The sequence below is a fragment of the Pangasianodon hypophthalmus genome, chromosome 22 (genome assembly GCF_027358585.1).
Source record: "Pangasianodon hypophthalmus isolate fPanHyp1 chromosome 22, fPanHyp1.pri, whole genome shotgun sequence".
NCBI lineage: Eukaryota > Metazoa > Chordata > Actinopteri > Siluriformes > Pangasiidae > Pangasianodon > Pangasianodon hypophthalmus.
In genome coordinates this window covers 2801009-2820374 of record NC_069731.1, presented here as the reverse complement: position 1 = coordinate 2820374, position 19366 = coordinate 2801009, and the positions used below count along the sequence as shown (strand labels likewise).

At 38.1% G+C, this 19366-nt stretch overlaps 2 protein-coding genes across 2 annotated transcripts; both read left to right on the top strand.

Moving 5' to 3' along the window:
• The first annotated feature begins 914 nt into the window (after positions 1-914).
• Positions 915-10722, top strand: si:dkey-256h2.1 (uncharacterized protein LOC337520 homolog). The gene is made up of 12 exons (XM_026923901.3): positions 915-1456; positions 2547-2686; positions 2825-3000; positions 3588-3748; positions 3850-3990; positions 5474-5595; positions 6615-6783; positions 7709-7854; positions 8308-8432; positions 9400-9526; positions 10097-10230; positions 10529-10722. Exons 1-12 carry the CDS (start codon positions 1041-1043, stop codon positions 10646-10648), a joined length of 1977 nt encoding a protein of 658 aa, XP_026779702.1. The 5' UTR covers positions 915-1040; the 3' UTR covers positions 10649-10722.
• A 4549-nt stretch (positions 10723-15271) lies between these two features.
• Positions 15272-19198, top strand: c1galt1b (core 1 synthase, glycoprotein-N-acetylgalactosamine 3-beta-galactosyltransferase 1b). The gene is made up of 5 exons (XM_026924424.3): positions 15272-15984; positions 16574-16740; positions 16822-17254; positions 17359-17575; positions 19034-19198. Exons 2-5 carry the CDS (start codon positions 16575-16577, stop codon positions 19187-19189), a joined length of 972 nt encoding a protein of 323 aa, XP_026780225.3. The 5' UTR covers positions 15272-15984; position 16574; the 3' UTR covers positions 19190-19198.
• Positions 19199-19366: the final 168 nt, after the last annotated feature.

The following is a 19366-nucleotide window of genomic DNA, read 5'->3' as shown; positions in this document are numbered from 1 at the left end:
TGAAGACCAAGAACTCCTAAACAAGTGAAAGCAGGTCTGACTCCTGTTCAGCTGAAATGAAAGCATTTAGCTTTGCTGGTCCTTTGTGGAGAAGTCTGGATAAGATTGAAGATCCTGCCCTTATAAGTGTGAAAATTTTTGGCACCCCCAAAACTATATGTATTTTTAATAACGCAAAAAATTGTTTCAGTTTATAGAAACTGGATATTAATAACTGACGTTGGAATCGTAGACTGGGGAATAAATATAAGGCTATAAATATTTCACTTTATATATAAAATGTGTGTGTAAAAGTCTTTGGCACATGCAGAGAAATGCTGTAGAGCAAAGATGCCTTCAAATATAATGAAATTAACATATTACACAAAAATACTATTTAAAGCAGTAAATTAAATTAGTCAATATTAATATAATAATAATATAAAGGGTATAATTTATAATATAAAGGGACAAAGGGTGTGACGACCCTTTGCTTTAAAACGTCAGTAAACACATTCAATTTGTGTAGTTTTGTAAGGAAATAAATTGGTAAGTTTTACTGAGCATCTTGGAGAATCTGCCCCAGTTCTTCTGGAGACTGACTGACTTTTCTTCCTCCTTTTTTTCCAGCAAAAAAAAAGCCATCTTTAGTCTTTTTGTCTGAAAACTGGTCTGTTATGTATTAAGTAGCTTCCTTTACTGGCATCCAAACATTTCTCTCTAACATTATTATGTAATGTTTGGAGTTATAAAATGTTTTTGTACTGACTCAATAATGCAGAAGTCATAAAATAAACAATAATAAAAGTTGTACTAAATATTTTATATATTTAGATTTAATGTCCCAGTATGTTTATTAATTCGCGCTCAGCTCAGGTTTGAAAAAACTTCCGGGTTTCTTTAAGCCACGCCTCTTTATGTAAATGAGGACGTTGACCACGTGACTGCGCGCGAACGCGTATAAATGCCGTCGTAAACATTCACCATGTAGGTTGTTTTGCTTTCACTATCACTTTGTGATTAAAAAAAAAAAAAGGGTGAGAGGAAGAACACATGTCAGTATGCTGAACTGTCTCTCAGCACGGACACTTGTGTGCTTTATTCTTTGCTGCTGTTGTGCAGTGATCAGTCACGCGGAGAAGAGCGTGACGCCCAAAGCCCGCGCGCGCGAGCGCTCAGGTTTACCCGGGTTTGACCCCGGAGACCCTGCTCCACACTTCCGGGTTAAAACCCTGAACGGGGAGTTTGTTTATCCTCTCACAGAGACGTCCAAATCCTCCGTGATCATCCACGCGTTCACGAATAAATCCGCTTTTCTGGAGTGTCTCTGGACGTCCAACTCCTCCGTGTCCGACCTGATAGAGTTCCTTCCGGTCAGCGCTGAAATCCTCTTCCTGTCTCTGGATGATTCCGCGGCTCAGGATGCGCTGTGGATGAGAGAGCAGGTTTACAGGGTCGCCGCCGCCTCAGCGCACAGGTGTGTGTGTGTGTGTGTGGGTGGGTGTATGTGTGTGTGTGTGTGTGGGTTTGGGGGTGTGTGTGTGTGTGGGTGGGTGTGTGTGTGTGTGTGTGTGTGTGGGTGTGTGTGTTGTTGGGTGGGTTTGGATGTGTGTGTGTGTGTGTGTGTGTGTGTGGGTTTGGGGGGTGTGTGTGTGTGTGTGTGTGTGTGTATGGGTTGGTGGTTGTTTGGATGTGTGTGTGTGTTTGGGTGTGTGTGTGTGTGTGTGTGTGTGTGTGTTTGGGTGGGTGTGTGTGTGTGTTTGGGTGGGTGTGTGTGTGTGTGTGTGTGTATGGGTGTGTGTGTGTGTGTATGGGTTGGTGGTTGTTTGGATGTGTGTGTGTGTTTGGGTGGGTGTGGGTGGGTAGTTGGATGTGTGTGTGTGTGTATGGGTGGGTGGGTGGTTGGATGTGTGTGTGTTTGGGTGGGTGTGGGTGTGAGAGAGTTTGTGTGTGTGTGTGTGTGTGTAAGTAAGAGTCTTTAAATAAGAGTCAATAATAATAATAATAATAATAATAATAATAATAATAATAAAGTTTTATTATTATTATTATTATTATTATTATTATTATTATTATTTTACATAGCACCTTTAAAAAGGCCTCTCAAGGCACATAGGAAAATAGAAACAGAAGTACATAGCATAAAACAAAGTATATAAATGTGTATCAAAAACAGCTAATAATAAAATATACAATTCAATAATAATAACAATAATAGTAATAATTTAAAAAAAGTCATCAAGTAAAAGCTATTCTAGGATTATTTTTGTTTTCTTCTATTAGGGTGGAGAGATACGTTGATCTAGCAGCACTAAGAGATTATCTATAGCTCCGGAGGATCTGCTTTTTGAAATACTACCAATTCATTTTGATGTCATTTACTTTCTAATTTTCGAGTGCGTGTGATATCATTATACCAGGGTGCTAGTTTTTTCTCTCTAATTATTTTTCTTCTACATTATCTAGAGTGTAACGGATATTTAATGTGTTTCATGGTGGGGTTTCTTCTTCTTCTTTAACACACTCACACTACGCGGTTTATCTAACATCCTTTCTCATGTTACCAGGGGTAAGGAAATTTTATCCAGGCTTCATTTCTCCCCCATCCCTGTCTATGCTTTGGGAAACTGGATACCGAGAGTGCTCTACTCTTGGGGATGCGGCGGACACAACTGCGGTTTGGCGCAAGCGGTGTTCACTAGTCCAGGTGCGTACAGTCTGTTCCCAACCAAACACAAATACAGTAATTAAGTGACTGGCGTCTATTTCAGTTCAGGAACCTGTGCATAATACTGTGTTGTACTGTGTTACTCTCTCACTCTCACTCTAATCTCTCATCTTTCAGAGTGGGAAGTTCCGGTGATTACCAAGCGCCTGAACGCCAGGTACGACTGGCTGAATGGCCGCTGGGAAAAAGTGCAGTATGTTCTTGTCGGGGCGGGTGATGGCTGTGAGCCCTTTCCTGCAGCTGCCGGAGCCGTGGCCTGGGTTTCTGAAAGCGGCTGCTCATTTTTCACTAAGGTGAGACGTGAGACGTGAGACGAGACGTGATGAGTCAGTTCAGTTCAATTAATTTTGCAGAACCCCGCGGCAATAAAACTGTCTTTTATTCCTTGCTAATTATTTTCAGTTATTTCTGTAGATTTTCATTTTCTGTAATGTTGCTCTACATACAGTATGATGATATATATATATATATATATATATATATATATTATATACTGCTTATCCTTATGCTTTAATGTCTTTAGAATTTTATCAGAAGTGTTCGCTGGTGTTAATAAAGTTTTAGTTTACAATTTACATTACATAAAAACAAAGTTCGATTGTGATATTTTGCGCAGTATATTTTGTATACCTTTGTTTTCCTATTTATGTTGCTCATCAGACAGATCACTTATAACAGCTCGTTATAAAGTGTTTTATTCCTGCTATACTCATGATTCCATTTATCATGCTTTTTATCCATTTGTAGTTGCATTTAATGTTGTGGAACATCAAAGAAACTACTGTCAGAGCTGCTTTTCTAGAGAATTAATCAACACCTTCTGACCAATCAGAAGATTCCGAAACATATTGATGTACTATTTTTCTGTTTTTCTCCCCAGATTAAAGCCATGGCAGATTCCAAAGCAGTAGGTGTGCTGGTTTACGCGTTACCTGGCAACCCAATCCAGGATATGAACTGCGCTGGAGATGAATGTAACACCACCCTGAACATTTCTGCTTCTATGGTGCACTTCGAGCCTGCAGTACATCAGGCGCTATTGTAAGCCCCGGTCTGAGGTTATAATGCGCTCGGAGAAAAAAGGAAAATGTGTGAGGTTTTGGACTTTGTCTGTGTGTGTGTGTGTGTGTGTGTGTTAACAGATCAGGGAAGCTGGTGAACGTGACGTTCCAGGTCACTCCATCACCCAACTTTTTTATTGCGATTGACCAGCAGGGGGCGCTGGCAGAAATGGGCTGGTTCCTGTATCCTACCTTCCGGTTCTTAAGCTGGCAGGCAGAGTGGTACGTCCACACACTCATAACGTCCTGTAGCTCATCCATGACTGGAAATCCATCATATTCCACGTATATGAGTAATATTCCACATATATAAGGAATTCGAGTAGGTTTGTAATTTAGAGCGCTCTGAAACAGATTTTAAACATCATTTAAAGCTTAATAGGTGAATGTGTATCATTATATTTATTAACTGGAGCTTTTGGGCCAAGGTGAGTTCATTCACAAATGCGAGAAGACACAATCTCCTCTATCCATTTATTCCTTTATTTTACAAGTTAATATTACAAATATTTTGAAGTGTAACTTGGAACAAGCCACATTTAAAGTAAGAGTGTTTGTGCTATTTTAGTAATTATTCTGACATGCTACACTAGCCTAGGAGTTCAGCAATAAAAATGAACAAATTTCTCCATCTAGCTACCTCCACTAGTTCCTTCGACAACATCGAGTGACTCTGGACAACAGAACCGAGCCAAAGAAGTCAAGAAAACAAACATGAAAATGTGCTGAAATATTTAGTGAATATGGGTTTTCTAAATTATAAATCTGGAATAAAAAATGTCAAGAAAGTGTATAATGTCCATTTGGGGTCATTTGCCTGAAATGTTTGGAAGCTTTTTTTTTCTTGAACTTTACAAATATAGAATCATAAAGCAGTTACACTGATATTAACATCACTTTTTTTTTTTGTGTGTGTGTGTATGTTTTTTTGCATGATCGTTTTTTGAAAATTATTACTTGTACTTGTTTTTAAGTTATCATATTTTAGATTAAAGCCGTTCGATTCAAATGTCCATTTATATACACTAGAATGTTATAATTTGTACTATAATTACTTGAATATAGTTTCTGAATTTTTTTTTCAACCAACATAAGTTTTAATTATTTAATAATTTTATTATTTCCCCTGGCTGTGAGACACAAACTCCACTTTGGCCTTCATCAATTTCTGGCCAGAGCATCCCTGTTCCAGAGGTGCCAGCACTTACGGTTTAGCTGTACCATTTACGATTTTTGTCCCCTTGTGAGGGTGATGCAGGAGACACGTGAAAACAATGCTTTTGTTTTTTCAGTTAAAGCAGCGCTCCGAGCAAACGTGAATAAAATTCACACTCTGGAAAAAGTGATACACTGGAGGATAAAAGACGAGGGACGTATTTTATTCTGACAGCGGTTTTACTTTGCGTCAACTTTATTTACGTGAATTTTGTCTTGTGAATTCATGAACCACTAGTCAATAAGAGTTTTTTGTGGTAAAATTCTGTTTTTTGTCTCTGCTTGGTGGTCTCTTCCATTGATGGATGGAGTAGAAGGGGGCTAATACTTAGTACAGAGCACCAGATGAGCTACATACAGTAATTATACACATTTATACAAAGTGGCTTGTAGGTGCGTATATAGTAGATGGACTTAATAAACCTGAAACTTGACTGGTTTGACTAAAGAGACGATTTAACTGTTTTGTTCTCCGTGTTTCTCCCGGCAGGTTTGACTTCAACGCTGACTTGCTGGAGCGTGTTAAACGTCCTGCTGCTGTCGTTCCTGTGTTTAATAACACGCTGATGCAGGGAGAGGCAGGAGCTCGGGCTGTGGTGAAGCTTCCCAAAGGTCTGTTTAAGCTCACAGTTAAACGTAACATTACAGAGCAGTGTTTAATCCACATCAGTTTCACACTTCCCTTAAACTCTGCACCTGCTCATTCGTGCAATCCTCCAATCAGCCGGTCAGTTAGCAGCAGCGCAGTGCAGAAAATCATGCAGATACAGACCAAGAGCTTCAGTTAGTGTTCACATCAAACCTCAGAATGGGGAAAAATAAAAAGCAAACGTCCAGTGAGCAGCAGTTCTGCAGGTGGAAACGGAGAATGGCCACAGGAAGTCTACAGTAACTCAAATAACCACTCGTTACATCCGTGATGAGCAGAAAAGCATCTCAGAAAGCACAACATGTCGAAACATGAGGTGCTTCCTCACCCTGATAACGTCCTTCACTCATCTGTGGCTGGAAATCCATCCATATATGAGGAATACGAATAGGTTTGTAATTTAGAGCTCTCTGAAATTCTCCAATTCTGGTTGTGCCAGAAAAAGAAATAAAATAAAAGACTTAAATAAATAAATAAAATTAAACAAAGAAAAAAAATGGTAACTAAACTATTAAATATGTTTGATTAAATTAATCAGAATTGCAAGAATTATAATCATTTAAGAGTTCTAAAATTATTAAGCATTCATTTCAATTCATTATTTATATTGAATACAATAATTGAGTATCTCAATTTTAAATAAATTAAATTACACAAATTCATTAATTTAGACTAATTAATCAATTATATATATAAATATATATTTCATATATATCAATTAGATAATTTTTAAATTTAATTTAATTAATTTTTGTCCAAATTATTCCTTCAAAACAGGATTCACAAATTTTGTAATTTAGAGAAAATGTTTTTTTTTTGTTTGTTTGTTTGTTTTTTTTTTAAGATTGTATGGACAGAATTGCTAACGAAACGTCATTTAACAATGTCCTCACTGAAAACGTGAAGATGAGACACATACCGTGATCTAAAACCTGTAAAGATGTCCGGTTGTCCCAGCTGACGTTTAGTGTCATTTGGTCAGACTTGTTGGAGTTTGACGTGCTGGAGCTGGACGCGGCGTTGTCCTGTCCCGGCCGCAGGGACGAGACGTGCGCTCACTGGGATCACACGGTGCAGCTGTTCGTCTGCTGTGATCACTTCAGTCCTTACTGTAACATGGAGCTCGGTCGCTGGATCACCGCCTTCCGCAGGTACACACACTCGCTCAGCTCGATCAAACACAAAGAGGTTTTTTTTTTATTACAGTTATTTATTTTAGAATTAGAGAAATGTCCTGTCTGGAAAAAAAGCCCCAGTATATACTATAATAAGAACAGTCTTTACAAAATGAAAAGGTTATTTAAAAAAAAAAAAAAAACAAGACCTCCAATAATAAAAATTGAGCAAAATTACAAAAATTATAATTTAAAAAAATATATATATTATAATAAATAAATAGATGTTCTAGTTATTCATTGTTTTCTGTGCTTATTTATTTCATAATGCATTTTTTAAAATTCTTTTTGGCACAAATAAAAATTCCATATAAATAAACTCTGAGTTCTTTGGGATTTAAATATTACATCATGCAAATAAGTCATAATCATATTGTGTCTCAGTGGTTAATGCTGCCTTCAAGTGCTGTCAGAAATATCGTAATTATGCGATGAACGCACTTGAACTCCACCACAGTGTCCGAATTACAACACGAGAACTTTTACTACGAGCCCCGACCTTCCGTGTTGGTGTGTGTGTCAATAACAATAAGTCACGGCAGCCGCTAATATGAATATAACGTCTACAGCAGACGGCCAGATTTACATGATAATTTTACACATTAACTGTTCAGTTCTTTCTTTTCTTTCAGTAAGGCAAAATAAACATTTGTTGTTTCTGATGATGCAAAAAAAAAAAAAAATTTGTAAAAACAAAAGTTTTCTTACGCCATCCATTTTTCCATTTAAAACTGTTGAACACACACCACTTCCTAATCACCGGCTACGAACTTGTACGCACAAACTTCTGAGGAGAACTTGAAGGCAGCATTAGACGCCAGAAGGTTGTGAGTTTTAATCCCAGCTCGGGCCACAGAGCTGAGTTTAGGTTCTTGTGCTGAATGAATGTGTGTGTGTTCAGAGGAACGGGCCGCTGGCTGACGGACGTGTCTCCGCTCCTCCCTCTGCTGAACAGCGAGCGCTGTGCTCTGGTCATGAAGACGCCGCCCTGGGCCATGCCCTGGCTCACATCCCTCAACCTGCGCTTCAGCCACAGCAACTGCTCGGGTCAGATAACGTCACAACACAAAAATAACAGCTAAAGCGCCAACGCCAACTTATTGTTCTTCTTACAATTAGCTTTTATCGACTGCAATAGAAAGAACAACGTAATGTGGTTAATAAGTCTTTTTTTTTTTACAGAAAGATAGAATGATGAACAATATATGCTCAAACAGAGATCATAATTCATTTAAAAAAGTTATTAGAATTTATTAGAATAGAAATTATTATTATTATTATTAGTAGTAGTAGTAGTAGTAGTAGTAGTAGTATTATTATTTAGTTTCATTATAGAAAACAAACATTTTTCATCTTAATTGTTATCAATGACTTTAAAACCAGTTTGAACTTACTTTTTTCATTTTAATTTAAAAATCATAAATAGTAAATAAATCTGAATTCATTTATTTTATATACCTGTCTGTGTTGTTTTTTTTTTTTTTTGTTTTTTTTTTACAGGAAACTCCTCTGCGATGCTTTACCCCTTCACGCTAACGTTTCTGTACAAGGGCGGAACCTTCGACAGGGATTACAACTCCAGATTTCAGGAGATCAAGTTCACGGTTCCACCTTCAACGAAAAAGGTGACGGAGCCGAATTTAAGATTTATTTTTTATCTTTTCTCTTACAAAAAAATGGCAATATGTTACCTTACAATGTATTAGATTCTATAATAAAATGCTTACACTATATGGCCAAAATGATGTGCACCCCTAACCATCACACTTGTATGTGCTTGTTGAACATACCATTCCAGATTTATTCCCCCTTTGCCGTTATAATAAGCTCCACTCTTCTGGGAAGGCTTTACTCTAGATTTTGGAGCGTGGCTGTGGGGATTTGTGTTCATCCAGCCACAGGAGCATTAGTGAGGTCAGAGATTGATGCTGATTGACGAGGCTCCAGTTCCAGTTCATCCCAAAGGTGTTCAGTGGGGTTGAGGTCAGGGCTCTGTGCAGGACACTCGAGTTCTTCCACTCCAACCTTCACACACCATGTCTTCATGGAGCTCGCTTTGTGCACAGGGGCATTGTCATGCTGGAACAGGTTTCAGCCTCTTAGTTCCAGTGAAGAGAAATTGTAATGCTACAGCACACAAATACATTCTATACAACTGTGTGCTTCCAACTTTGCGGTGACAGTTTGAGGAAGAACTACATGGGTGTGTGATGGTCAGGAGTGCACAAACTTCTAGCCATAAAGTCTATCTATTATAAAATAATTTCTCAATAAATATTTGTTATATGTGGGAGTTTATACATGGATGGAGAAGCATATTGACCATATGTTATAAGGTAAATAGGACATGTATTATAGCTGTATACTGCAGCTAAATAAATAAATAAACAAATAAATATCAGTTATGAAATATACATTAGTTGTGCATTAATTTACACACAGCTGTTATGTCAGGAGTTAGTGACATTGTGTATCCTGGCATACTTTATTGCAGTATCGGGATCATATTGATGTATCAAACACCTCTTGTCAGTAGGTAATGTGAAGTAAGAGTGTGTGTGTGTGTGTTTGTGTGTGTGTGATGTTTTGCAGGTGGAGCTGTACGCCGTGATCACAGGCCACGGCAGTGATGATAACAACTGCGGTGAATTCTGTGTGACGTCGCACTTCTTCCTCGTCAACGGCATCCACAACAATTCACTCACATTCGACTCTGCTGGTGAGTTTCATTTCAAAACAAACACTTCAGAGAAAAACGAAACGTTGTTCCGCAAGTACAGTCGATCAGCAAAGACATGCTCTCTTATTAAGTACGGCAAGCTCATAGCTACCTGTTATAGAACCACCGCACACTCGCCTCAAACCGCATGAAGGTGTTCAGTGTCTCAAACATGCTGTCAGACACGCTGTAACATGAAAAGCCGTTTTTTTAAAGTTGTTTTATTAACTTCAAGAGAGGAAAAACCGAGGCTGGTGAGGGAACAACTGTTTAAAGCTGCTATAACATAAGTGAGAATGGGAACTTAAATTTAAATGAACAATTTAAGCAAAAAGATAGAAAGACAAAGATAGGCAGCGCTTTTTTAAAACAGCTGCATTCCCATAGGATTACATGTAAAGCGTGAGCTGGCAGTTCAGCGAAAAAAAACATCCGAATGTATGTTTATAAATATGTTCTTGTTCATGTGTATAAATGTACATCGTAATACGCACAGATATTTGAAATGCTTTGGCTGTACTGTATCGTCACCTGATCCTGATTAAAGTATCGTTAAAATGTAATATGTAGATTTGCCGCTGGGCTGCGCCATGCGCGTGGGTGAGGGGGCGGTGCCTAACGAACACGGCACGTGGCTGTACGGTCGCGCCGGCTGGTGTGACGGACTGCAGGTGGACCCCTGGAGGATCGATCTCACGCCACAGGTTGCTAACAGATAAATAATGCTAATTTCCATCAGATTTACTCTGACCTGAAACTGTACGACTCTCATAATAATAATAATATTAATAATAATAATATTAATAACAATAATAATAATAATAATAATACCATGCTCTTAAATGGTTAAATTAATTAACTGTTTCCAATTATATAGATTAATATTTGGATAATTTCTTATTGTTACACTTACACTGTAAGTGGTGATCTGGCTTTCCTCTACTTTTTAATTTTGTAAAAATTATTGAATTGAATTGAATTTTATTTTAACCTTGATTGAAGCTTGACCTGAGCGGTTCCAACACCATCCTCTACTTTGGACTCTACGACGGACGGAACCCCAATCCAACCAGAGACCCGGGCTACATCATCATGTACTCTTATCTCATTTTTTATAAGTGATTCCCGAGAATAAATTAAACATGAAAACATTTACTGTACATTTTGAAGTCATGAATAAAACATTTTTTTAAAAATGTTTGAATCCTTATTTTTTTCGCTAATAACCAATATTTACCATAAGCTACGATTTGACTTGCTGCCTAGTAAATTATGGCAGTTACTGTCTGGCATTATCAAAGAAAACATTGCTTCTTAGGTAAATATAGCCAGTTAACATGAGCAAATTTATCTCAACATGCTTTTAGTTGGAGTCCATGCCTTCGAGGGATGCAAAGGAGATGCCTCAGTTTATACAAGTCTCTGTTTACTATTTTTTAAAGTACCGACGTACAAATACTCAAGTATTTTAAAAGCTCAAGTCTTCCATTGCTGACTATACATCAAGATATTTTTCTTATATGCATCATGTACCATGCTATTTTGTTTTGAGGTTGGAACAAACACAATGTACCAACAAAAGTTTATTTTAAAATTAAAAAAAAAAAAGTCTCGGCCTGGACTGGCTAGTTTTTGAATTAGGATTATAATACACTTAATATAATATAGGATATACAGTCAGGTCCAGTGACAGTGACACAATATTCTTAATTTTGCCTCTGTACACCGCCACAATGGATTTGAAACAAAGCAATTCAAGGAGTTTAACAAAAATATTGCATTAACTGTTTAGGAATTAGAGCCATTTTTACAGAGTCCCTCCATGTTCACAGGCTCAAAAAGACAAACTAACAATCATAAATATTAGGATTATTTTTAATACTTGGATGCAAATCCTTTGCAGTCAATGACTGCCTGAAATCTGGAACCCATGGACATCATCAAATGTTGAGTTTCCTCCCTTGAGTTGCTTTGCCAGGCCTTTACTGCAGCAGTTGCTGTTTGTTTGTGGGTCTTTCTGCCTTCAGTTTTGTCTTCAGTAAGTGAAAAGCAGCTCAACCGGGTTCATTGGACATTTAAGAGCATTTAATTTCTTTGCCTTAAGAAGCCCTTGGGTTGCTTTTGCGGTATGTTTTGGGTCATTATCCATCTGTACTGTGAAGTGCCGTCCTATCGGTTTTGCAGCATTTGATTGAATCTAAGCAGAAAGTATAGCTCTATGCACTTCCGAATTCATCCTGCTACTTCTATCAGCAGTCACATCATCAATAAACACAAGTTCCCAGCTCCATTGGCAGCCATAAATGCCCACGCCATAACACTACCTCCACATGTTTGACAGATGATGTGGTATGCTTTGGATCATGAGCTGTTCCTTTCTTTCTCCATACTCTTTCTCCATACTCCCATCATTGTGGTACAAGTTAATCTTGCATCAGAACTGGTTAGTCTTTTTTTAAAAAAGGTTTTTAGCAAAGTCTAATCTGGCCTTTCTGATCTTGAGTGTAAACCGTCTGTATTTACATTCATGAAGGTGGCTCTTGATTGTAGACTTTGACAATGATAGGCCTACCTCCTCCAGAGTGTTCTTGACTTGGCTAGATGTCGTGAAGAAGTTTTTCTTCAGCAAGGAAGGAATTCACCATTCATCCACTTTTGTTGTCTTCCGTGGTCTTCCAGGCCTTTTGGTGTTGCTGAGCTCGCCAGTGCATTCCCTCTTTTTAAGAATGTATCAGATTGTTGATTTGGCCTTCCTAAAGTTTCTGCTGTCTCTCTGATAGGTCTGTTTTTTTCAGCCTAATGATGGCCTCCTTCACTTGCATTAACACCTCTTTAGACCGCATAGTGAGAGTTCCCATGAGCAGCTACCAAATGCAAATTCAACACTTGGAATCACCTCCAGACCTTTTATCTCCTTAATTTATCATGATATAAGGAGGAAACAGGCAACAGCATGAAACTGCTTATCAGTCAATTGTCCAATTACTTTTGAGCCAGTGAAAATCGAGGGACGCTGTAAAAAATAGCTGAAATTCCTAAATGGTTAATGCAATATTTTTATTAACCCCCTTAAAGCTGAAAGTCTACACTTCGGTCACATCTTGATTGCTTTATTTCAAATCCATTGTGGTGGTGTACAGAGGCAAAATTAAGAATATTGTGTCACTGTCCAAATACTTATGGACCTGGCTGTATATCTGGAGACGAATCCAGGAGCTTCAGTACAGATAGAGGACATAGTAGACAAAGTTTCCTAAGAAACAGGGTGTTTCCAGTGTTTACTCTCTCTCTCAGTTCCGTTTGTGTGTGTGTGTGTGTGTGTGTGTGTCTGGGCGTAGCACTCCACTTTGCACCTCGCCTGATTGCAGCATTGATCACACCTGTTCCTCCTCTACTCACCCAATCTGCACACAATTACCACACTCCTTTCCCACACACCCTCACTTCCTCAAATCTTTCAATAAAACCTACTTTAACCTGAACTCCTGTATCTGTGTTCTGCTTCTGAGTCGTCTCATTCCTGTGGCTGTGACATTCTTGAGACAAAGGGTGTGTCAGATGGTCTTTCAGAAGAATAGTTATGCATGTGAGAAAACTAACGCCACTGGTAAAAAGGTGTTGTCGCATATTTGCAGGCACAAAGAGATCCAGGTGAAGTCTGAAATGGACAGAAGATGCAAAGATTATGAAGATCACTTATCTGCTTTGAGTGATGTTGTCAGCAATGAGAGAAACATGGGACAGGGCACTGTGAAGGCTGTTTATGCAGAAATCGAGTTAAATACAAGCGTCGTACAATAGCTTGACGCAAAAGTGAGTTCAGATCAACAGCTTTTGGGGATAAAGAATATAGTGGCCATGTTGGAGCATAAGTTGTCAAAGAAAACAAAGAAAAAGCTGAAAAGCACTGGTGTTGCTTCTGCAAGCCTCCCTGATCTCCCAAGTGCCCCTCGTTACTCTCAGATGAGTTCAGACCCTCTACAGATGAAACTGGTGATCTGCAATAATCTTGGAGAAAAGGGGAAAATAGAACAAGGGAAATGGGATATGACTGTTGATTGAACAAAGGCAATTCTTGAAGCCAAACCACCCACTACAGTCCATGAGCAATGATCATTCCTTGGACTTTGTAATTTCAACAGACCATGGGTTGATTCCTATACAATCGTGGCCCAATCATTGAATGCCATCCTGAAGAGAAGAAAAGACTCCAAAGACAAGTTACAGTTGAACAATGAGCTAATGGAAGCATTCAAGAACCTCAAGAAAACCTTGTGCCAAGCACCAGCCCTTGGAATTCCAGACACCAATCTACCCTTCATCCTGTATGTTCGTGAGCGTGATGGGTAAATGACTGCTGTCTTGAAAGAAGCTGAGAGTGTGACTGGACGGTGTGTCATCTGTCTGAAAAACAACCCAGGGGGAGAACCAAAACTCCTGGGATGAAAACTGTAGCACCTCAAGGCCCATTCTGACATTTACGAGTGGACTACACAACCATGCCAAAGTCAGACGGTTACTCAGAAGTCTTAGCTAGGTGGACTTAGCTAGGTGGACAAATTCTCAAGGTGGGAAGAAGCATTTCCAACAAGACGGCAAGTCGATCAGGTGAAGTACTGGTGACTTCTCACCAGTGGTCTACGCATGCTTGTTCTACATGACGTAAAGCCGTAAAGAGGCCAGAAAAAAGAAGATTCACAGTGTTTCTAGGGACTGAGTAACATTATCACAACATTTACTTCATATGATTCATGTAATCTTAGATGTTATGCTAATCCATTATATCATATCGCTTATAACTTTTGTTTTTATTTGAGTGTTTATGTGTTATTAAAATTGTGTACTCTCTGAGTTTAAACAGATACAGGAAGAGAAGGAGTGTCTGTGTACATTGCCGTTGTTGAGTGTGGTGAGTGCTTTTGGAGAAATTATAAACAGCAAAGCATGTTTAATTAAGAGTCATCATATATCACGGAACAGTGAGATCTCTTATTGTTCTCTTGTTCATATTGTGTAGCAATCAATGGCATTCAGACATGTATGATGAGCACGCTGAATTAGCGGTAGACAATACATTCCTAAGAGCTGCTCATGGCTTTGCACAAGCCGTGAGAAGAGAATGATGAATTTGTGGCCTTCTACCCTGAAGTGCTGAAATCTACCACAAATTGCCATTCCATTCTCTTTAAGAGAACACGTTGCTATCCTCAAATGAACTGAGTGTCCATATTTCCAGCACAATCTTGCATTCCATCTCAAATCAGTGATAGCTAGTAGAGAGCCTATTCCACTAGCCTATGTGCCCAAAGGCTTAATCTGTTTTGTAAATGAAGATAATGGTCCACAAGTAGGCTGCAGTTATTGTTCTCATTATTTGTGTTATGGTTCTCCACATGTCACTACAGGCACACGCAAACAGATTATAAGGCTTTCCCATTAAAACATGCAGGTAGATCATATTTACAGCCTCCCCATGTACAGTAGCTCAGCAATCTCAGTTGACTTCTAATTTTTAGTCAATCATTTACTCACTTATACAATCATCTATATATCTATATATAAATATATCCCTCTTATTATTCATTTATCATTTAATCCACATTAATTACATCAGTATGTAATCAATATATACCTGTTTTTTTCATTATTAATCAGTTAATTAATCAGAAAGGGGGGAGTGAAGAATAGTTATGTTTTTTTTTTCATTATATCTCTTCTTACTGTTCATAAGAAGCATGAACCATACCATACCAATACAATATTATCATAAATATTGTATTACAGGTTATTGTTTGAAAAAATGAATGGTTTTTAAAAATAGACTAATTAAAAAGAAAAAATTACCCTCTGTGTTGCCCCCTTTCTTTTGGAGAATGCCAGATTGATATAACAAATTTAAAAGTTTAGACATATTTGAAAGCTGTACAGTTGTTCCAGCTGTTATAAACCACTCACTGTATTATAATAATAATAATAAAAATAATAATAAAAATAATAATCTGCAAATAGTGATAAATTAATCTTCCTAATCACATTGCCTTTTTCCCATATTGTTCCATGAAATAAAGTCATTTCTAACATTTATTAATTCACTAAACATTTCTTTAAAAACATAAAATGTTTTATTTAAATTGAGTTTTTTTTTTTAAACAAAAATGGTTACCTGTTGAAGTACAGGGTGTTGACAAACTGTTGACTGCAGTGTACTTTACAGTACATAACAACCTCTACAGGAAGCATAATGGCCTTTGAACAATTCTGGCTGTGAACTGTCTCACCTTTTCGGCTTTCTAAGGCGTGTCTAGCATTGTGATTACCTGGAATTAACTTTTCGGTCACAGACAAACAGAAGCATTTTTTACGTGGTGCAGTGGGTTTACGATTTGATTTAAACACTCTCGGACTCTTTCTCATTTCCACCAGTTGAGGAGAAGCCTATGTTACATCATCTTTTTAAGGTAATGTTTTGTCTTTAGAACATTTTCATCTTTAGAAGGTTTTCATTTTTTATATATATATTTTGTTGTTAGAAGGGTTACGTTTAGTCTTTAGGAGGTTTATGCTTTATTTTTTGAAGGTTACATTTTGTCTTTAGGACATTACATTTCATCTTTAGATGGTTATGTTTAATCTTTAGAACATAACATTTTCTCTTTGGAAGGTTGAATGTTTTGTCCGTTGAAAGTTACATTTCATCTTTATAAGGACACTTTTCATATTTAGAAGGTTATGTTTCCTCTTTATGTTTTGTTTTGTCTTCAGAAGGTTATGTTTTGTGTTTAGAAATCTGTGTTTCATCTTTAGAACGTTTACATTTAGTCTTTTGAAAGTTACGTTCCTTGTTTAGAGGGTTACGTTTCGCCTTTATGAGGTTTCATCTTTAGGGGGTTATGTTTTGTCATTAAAAGTTTGTCTCATCTTTAGAACATTTAACATTTTAAACGTTTAATCTTTCATCCTCATTGTTAAAAGTTTTATTTTTAGAAAGTTTTGCTTTGTCTTCAGAAACTTGTGTTTCATCTCTAGAAGGTTATGTTTCATCTTTAGGATGCTGCGGAAACGCAAATCTTTAATTTGTGGAGCGCTCATTGGCTTTGTCTTGGTTCACATGTACCTGAAGTTTAGCATTGATCTAACTGTAGAGTTGCACAAATTTACTGGGGGTCGACGTCACCTTCCAATTAAGGTCAACCTGAGCTCTATCAAGAAATCAGGTACGTAAATGTCACATTTTACAGCATTACATATTTGTTTCTAGTGCAGTTTTAACAGAAAACTTTGGATAAACTTTCCAGATGAAGTAGCGAGGCAGCTGAGCTCGAAGGTGCGCGTCATGTGCTGGATAATGACCCACCCCCAAAACTTGGAGAAGAAAGCCAAACACGTCCGAGCCACTTGGGCCAAACACTGCAACACGGTGCTCTACATGAGTTCGAGCACCAGTGACTTCCCAGCCATTGGACTGAATGTATCTGAGGGCAGAGAGAACCTCTACTGGAAAACCATCCGAGCCCTCCAGTACATCCACAGTCACCATCTAAACACTGCCGAGTGGTTCCTCAAAGCTGATGATGATACATTCGTGGTGGTGGAGAACCTGCGGCGTCTCCTGAGCAGATACAACACTGACGAGCCTGTCTACCTGGGACACAGATACAAGGTGTTGGTGCAGCAGGGCTATATGAGTGGCGGAGCCGGCTATGTCCTAAGCAGAGAGGCTGTCAGGAGGTTCTGTTGGATTCGTTTTGTTCAAATGCGTTCCGAAACTTGCTGAGATTGAGGTGATTGCTTTACAAATCATGTCATTTTCATCTCTATGGTAAATATACCAGGTTTGTCCAAGGCTTCAGCTCAGGACAGTGCACACACATCAGCCCGGTGGAGGACATGGCCCTGGGGGTGTGCATGCAGACCATGAAGGTTGAACCTGGTGATTCGAGAGATGAGAAGTTGAGAGAAACGTTTAATCCCTTCACTCCAGGTGACCACTTGAGCCATCCAGCCAACGGGAAACAGGACAGCGGCTACAGTTACTATTCGACGAAACAAGTAAGTACATCAATTTGTGGTCAAAGAGAAACACTCTGTTACAGGGTTCTACACAGAACATTTAAAAGTGCTTCCAGAGGGAAAGAAAAAAGAACCTGTACTTTGCTACACTTTTAGAAAAGGGGTTCCTCAAGGCTTCTATGGATGTTCAACGATTCTAGGTTTATGAAGGGGTTCTACTTGGAACCTTTTGGGTAAGGGAAACCCTTGGTGTGGGTTTCTACCTAGACATTTATGGCTTCCTCAGAGAGACAAACCGAAAACCACCTTTAGGCTTCTAGACTTTTAAAAATGGGTCCCTCGTGGTTTCTTTGGATGGACACTGATTCTAGCTTCATAGAGAGGTTCTACTTGGAACCTTTTGTGAAAGAGATACTCTCTGATGTCAGTTTCTACATAGAATCTTTAAGGGTTCCTTCAGAGGGGCAACCTGAAACACCCTTTTAGGGTTCGACACTCTTAGAAAAATTCTAGGATTAAGGATTCTAGGGAGGTTCTACCTTCTAACCTTCTAAAGAGGTTCTACTTGGAACCTTTTTTCTGAAAGGGAAACCCTCGGTTGTATTTTTCTACCTAGAATCAGCAAGGGTTCCCCTACAAGGACAAACCAAAGTACCCTTTAGGGTTCTACACTTTTGGGGGGAAAAAGGATTTCTGAAGACTTCTTTGGATGGTTATAGATTCTATCTTTATGAAGGAGTTCTACTTCGAACCTTTGCCCGAAGGGGAAACCTCTGGTGTAGGTTTCTACGTAAAACCTTTAAGCGTTCCTACAGAGGAACAAACTGATCCCCTCTCCCATTGGGTTCTAGACTCTTACAAAAGGATTTCTTGAGTCTAAGAATTTCCTCAGTGTTTCTTTGGATAGTTAAGAATTGTCATTTCTAAAGGGATTCTACCTTTTATTATTCTTTCTTTTAGTTTCTTTAGTACTGTTTGCATTCATTATACATTATTTACATTTTATTACTTATATATTTTCATATGTAGAGATGTATCTGTACAGTGTACTTAGGTACCCTGAAAGTTACTTAAATTTTAAATAGAAATTATTATTATTATTATTATTATTATTATTATTAGCTTGCATTCATCTCGACAGATTGATAACATACCAGATCCTAGCAATTTAAAAACAGAAATCAATAAATAAAATAAAAGAGATGAGCCACAGACTTTAAAAAGTGCTATAAATCTAATACAGTATTTATGGATTGCAACTGATACTATAATATTTCTTAAAATAACGCAATGCAATGCAATAAAATGATATTTAGCTGAGAAAGGGTGTGTGTATCTGTGTAATAAGGTGAGTACGTAAGCAAGCACACATTTTCGCCCTTAATGTTGACAGAAGGTGTGAGAGCTTTAGCAAATAATTTTTTTTTTGGGGGGGGGTGGGGGTGTTAATGATTGACCGTGTGTCTTTGTGCGGTGTGTGTGTGTGTGTGTAAACAGGGATCAGAATGCTGTTCAGATTATGCCATCAGCTTTCACTACGTCCAACCTCAGGGTATGTACGAGCTGGAGTACTACACTCATCACCTGCGACCTTTCGGATATCAGTACAGGTTTGAGCCAACTGTCTCAGCTAACATCACGGCAAAACCCTGAGTTTCAAAAAAAGAGACAAATGAATAATCTAAGACTGTATTATAGTAGAGGAAAAAGCACCATTTATTGAAAATTGAAGCTTATTCACAGCTTACATTACTTTTATTACAAACTAGAACTTATTAAAGAGTTTATTTATAGCAATAAACAACTTTGAATATGAAAAAAGAAAGGACA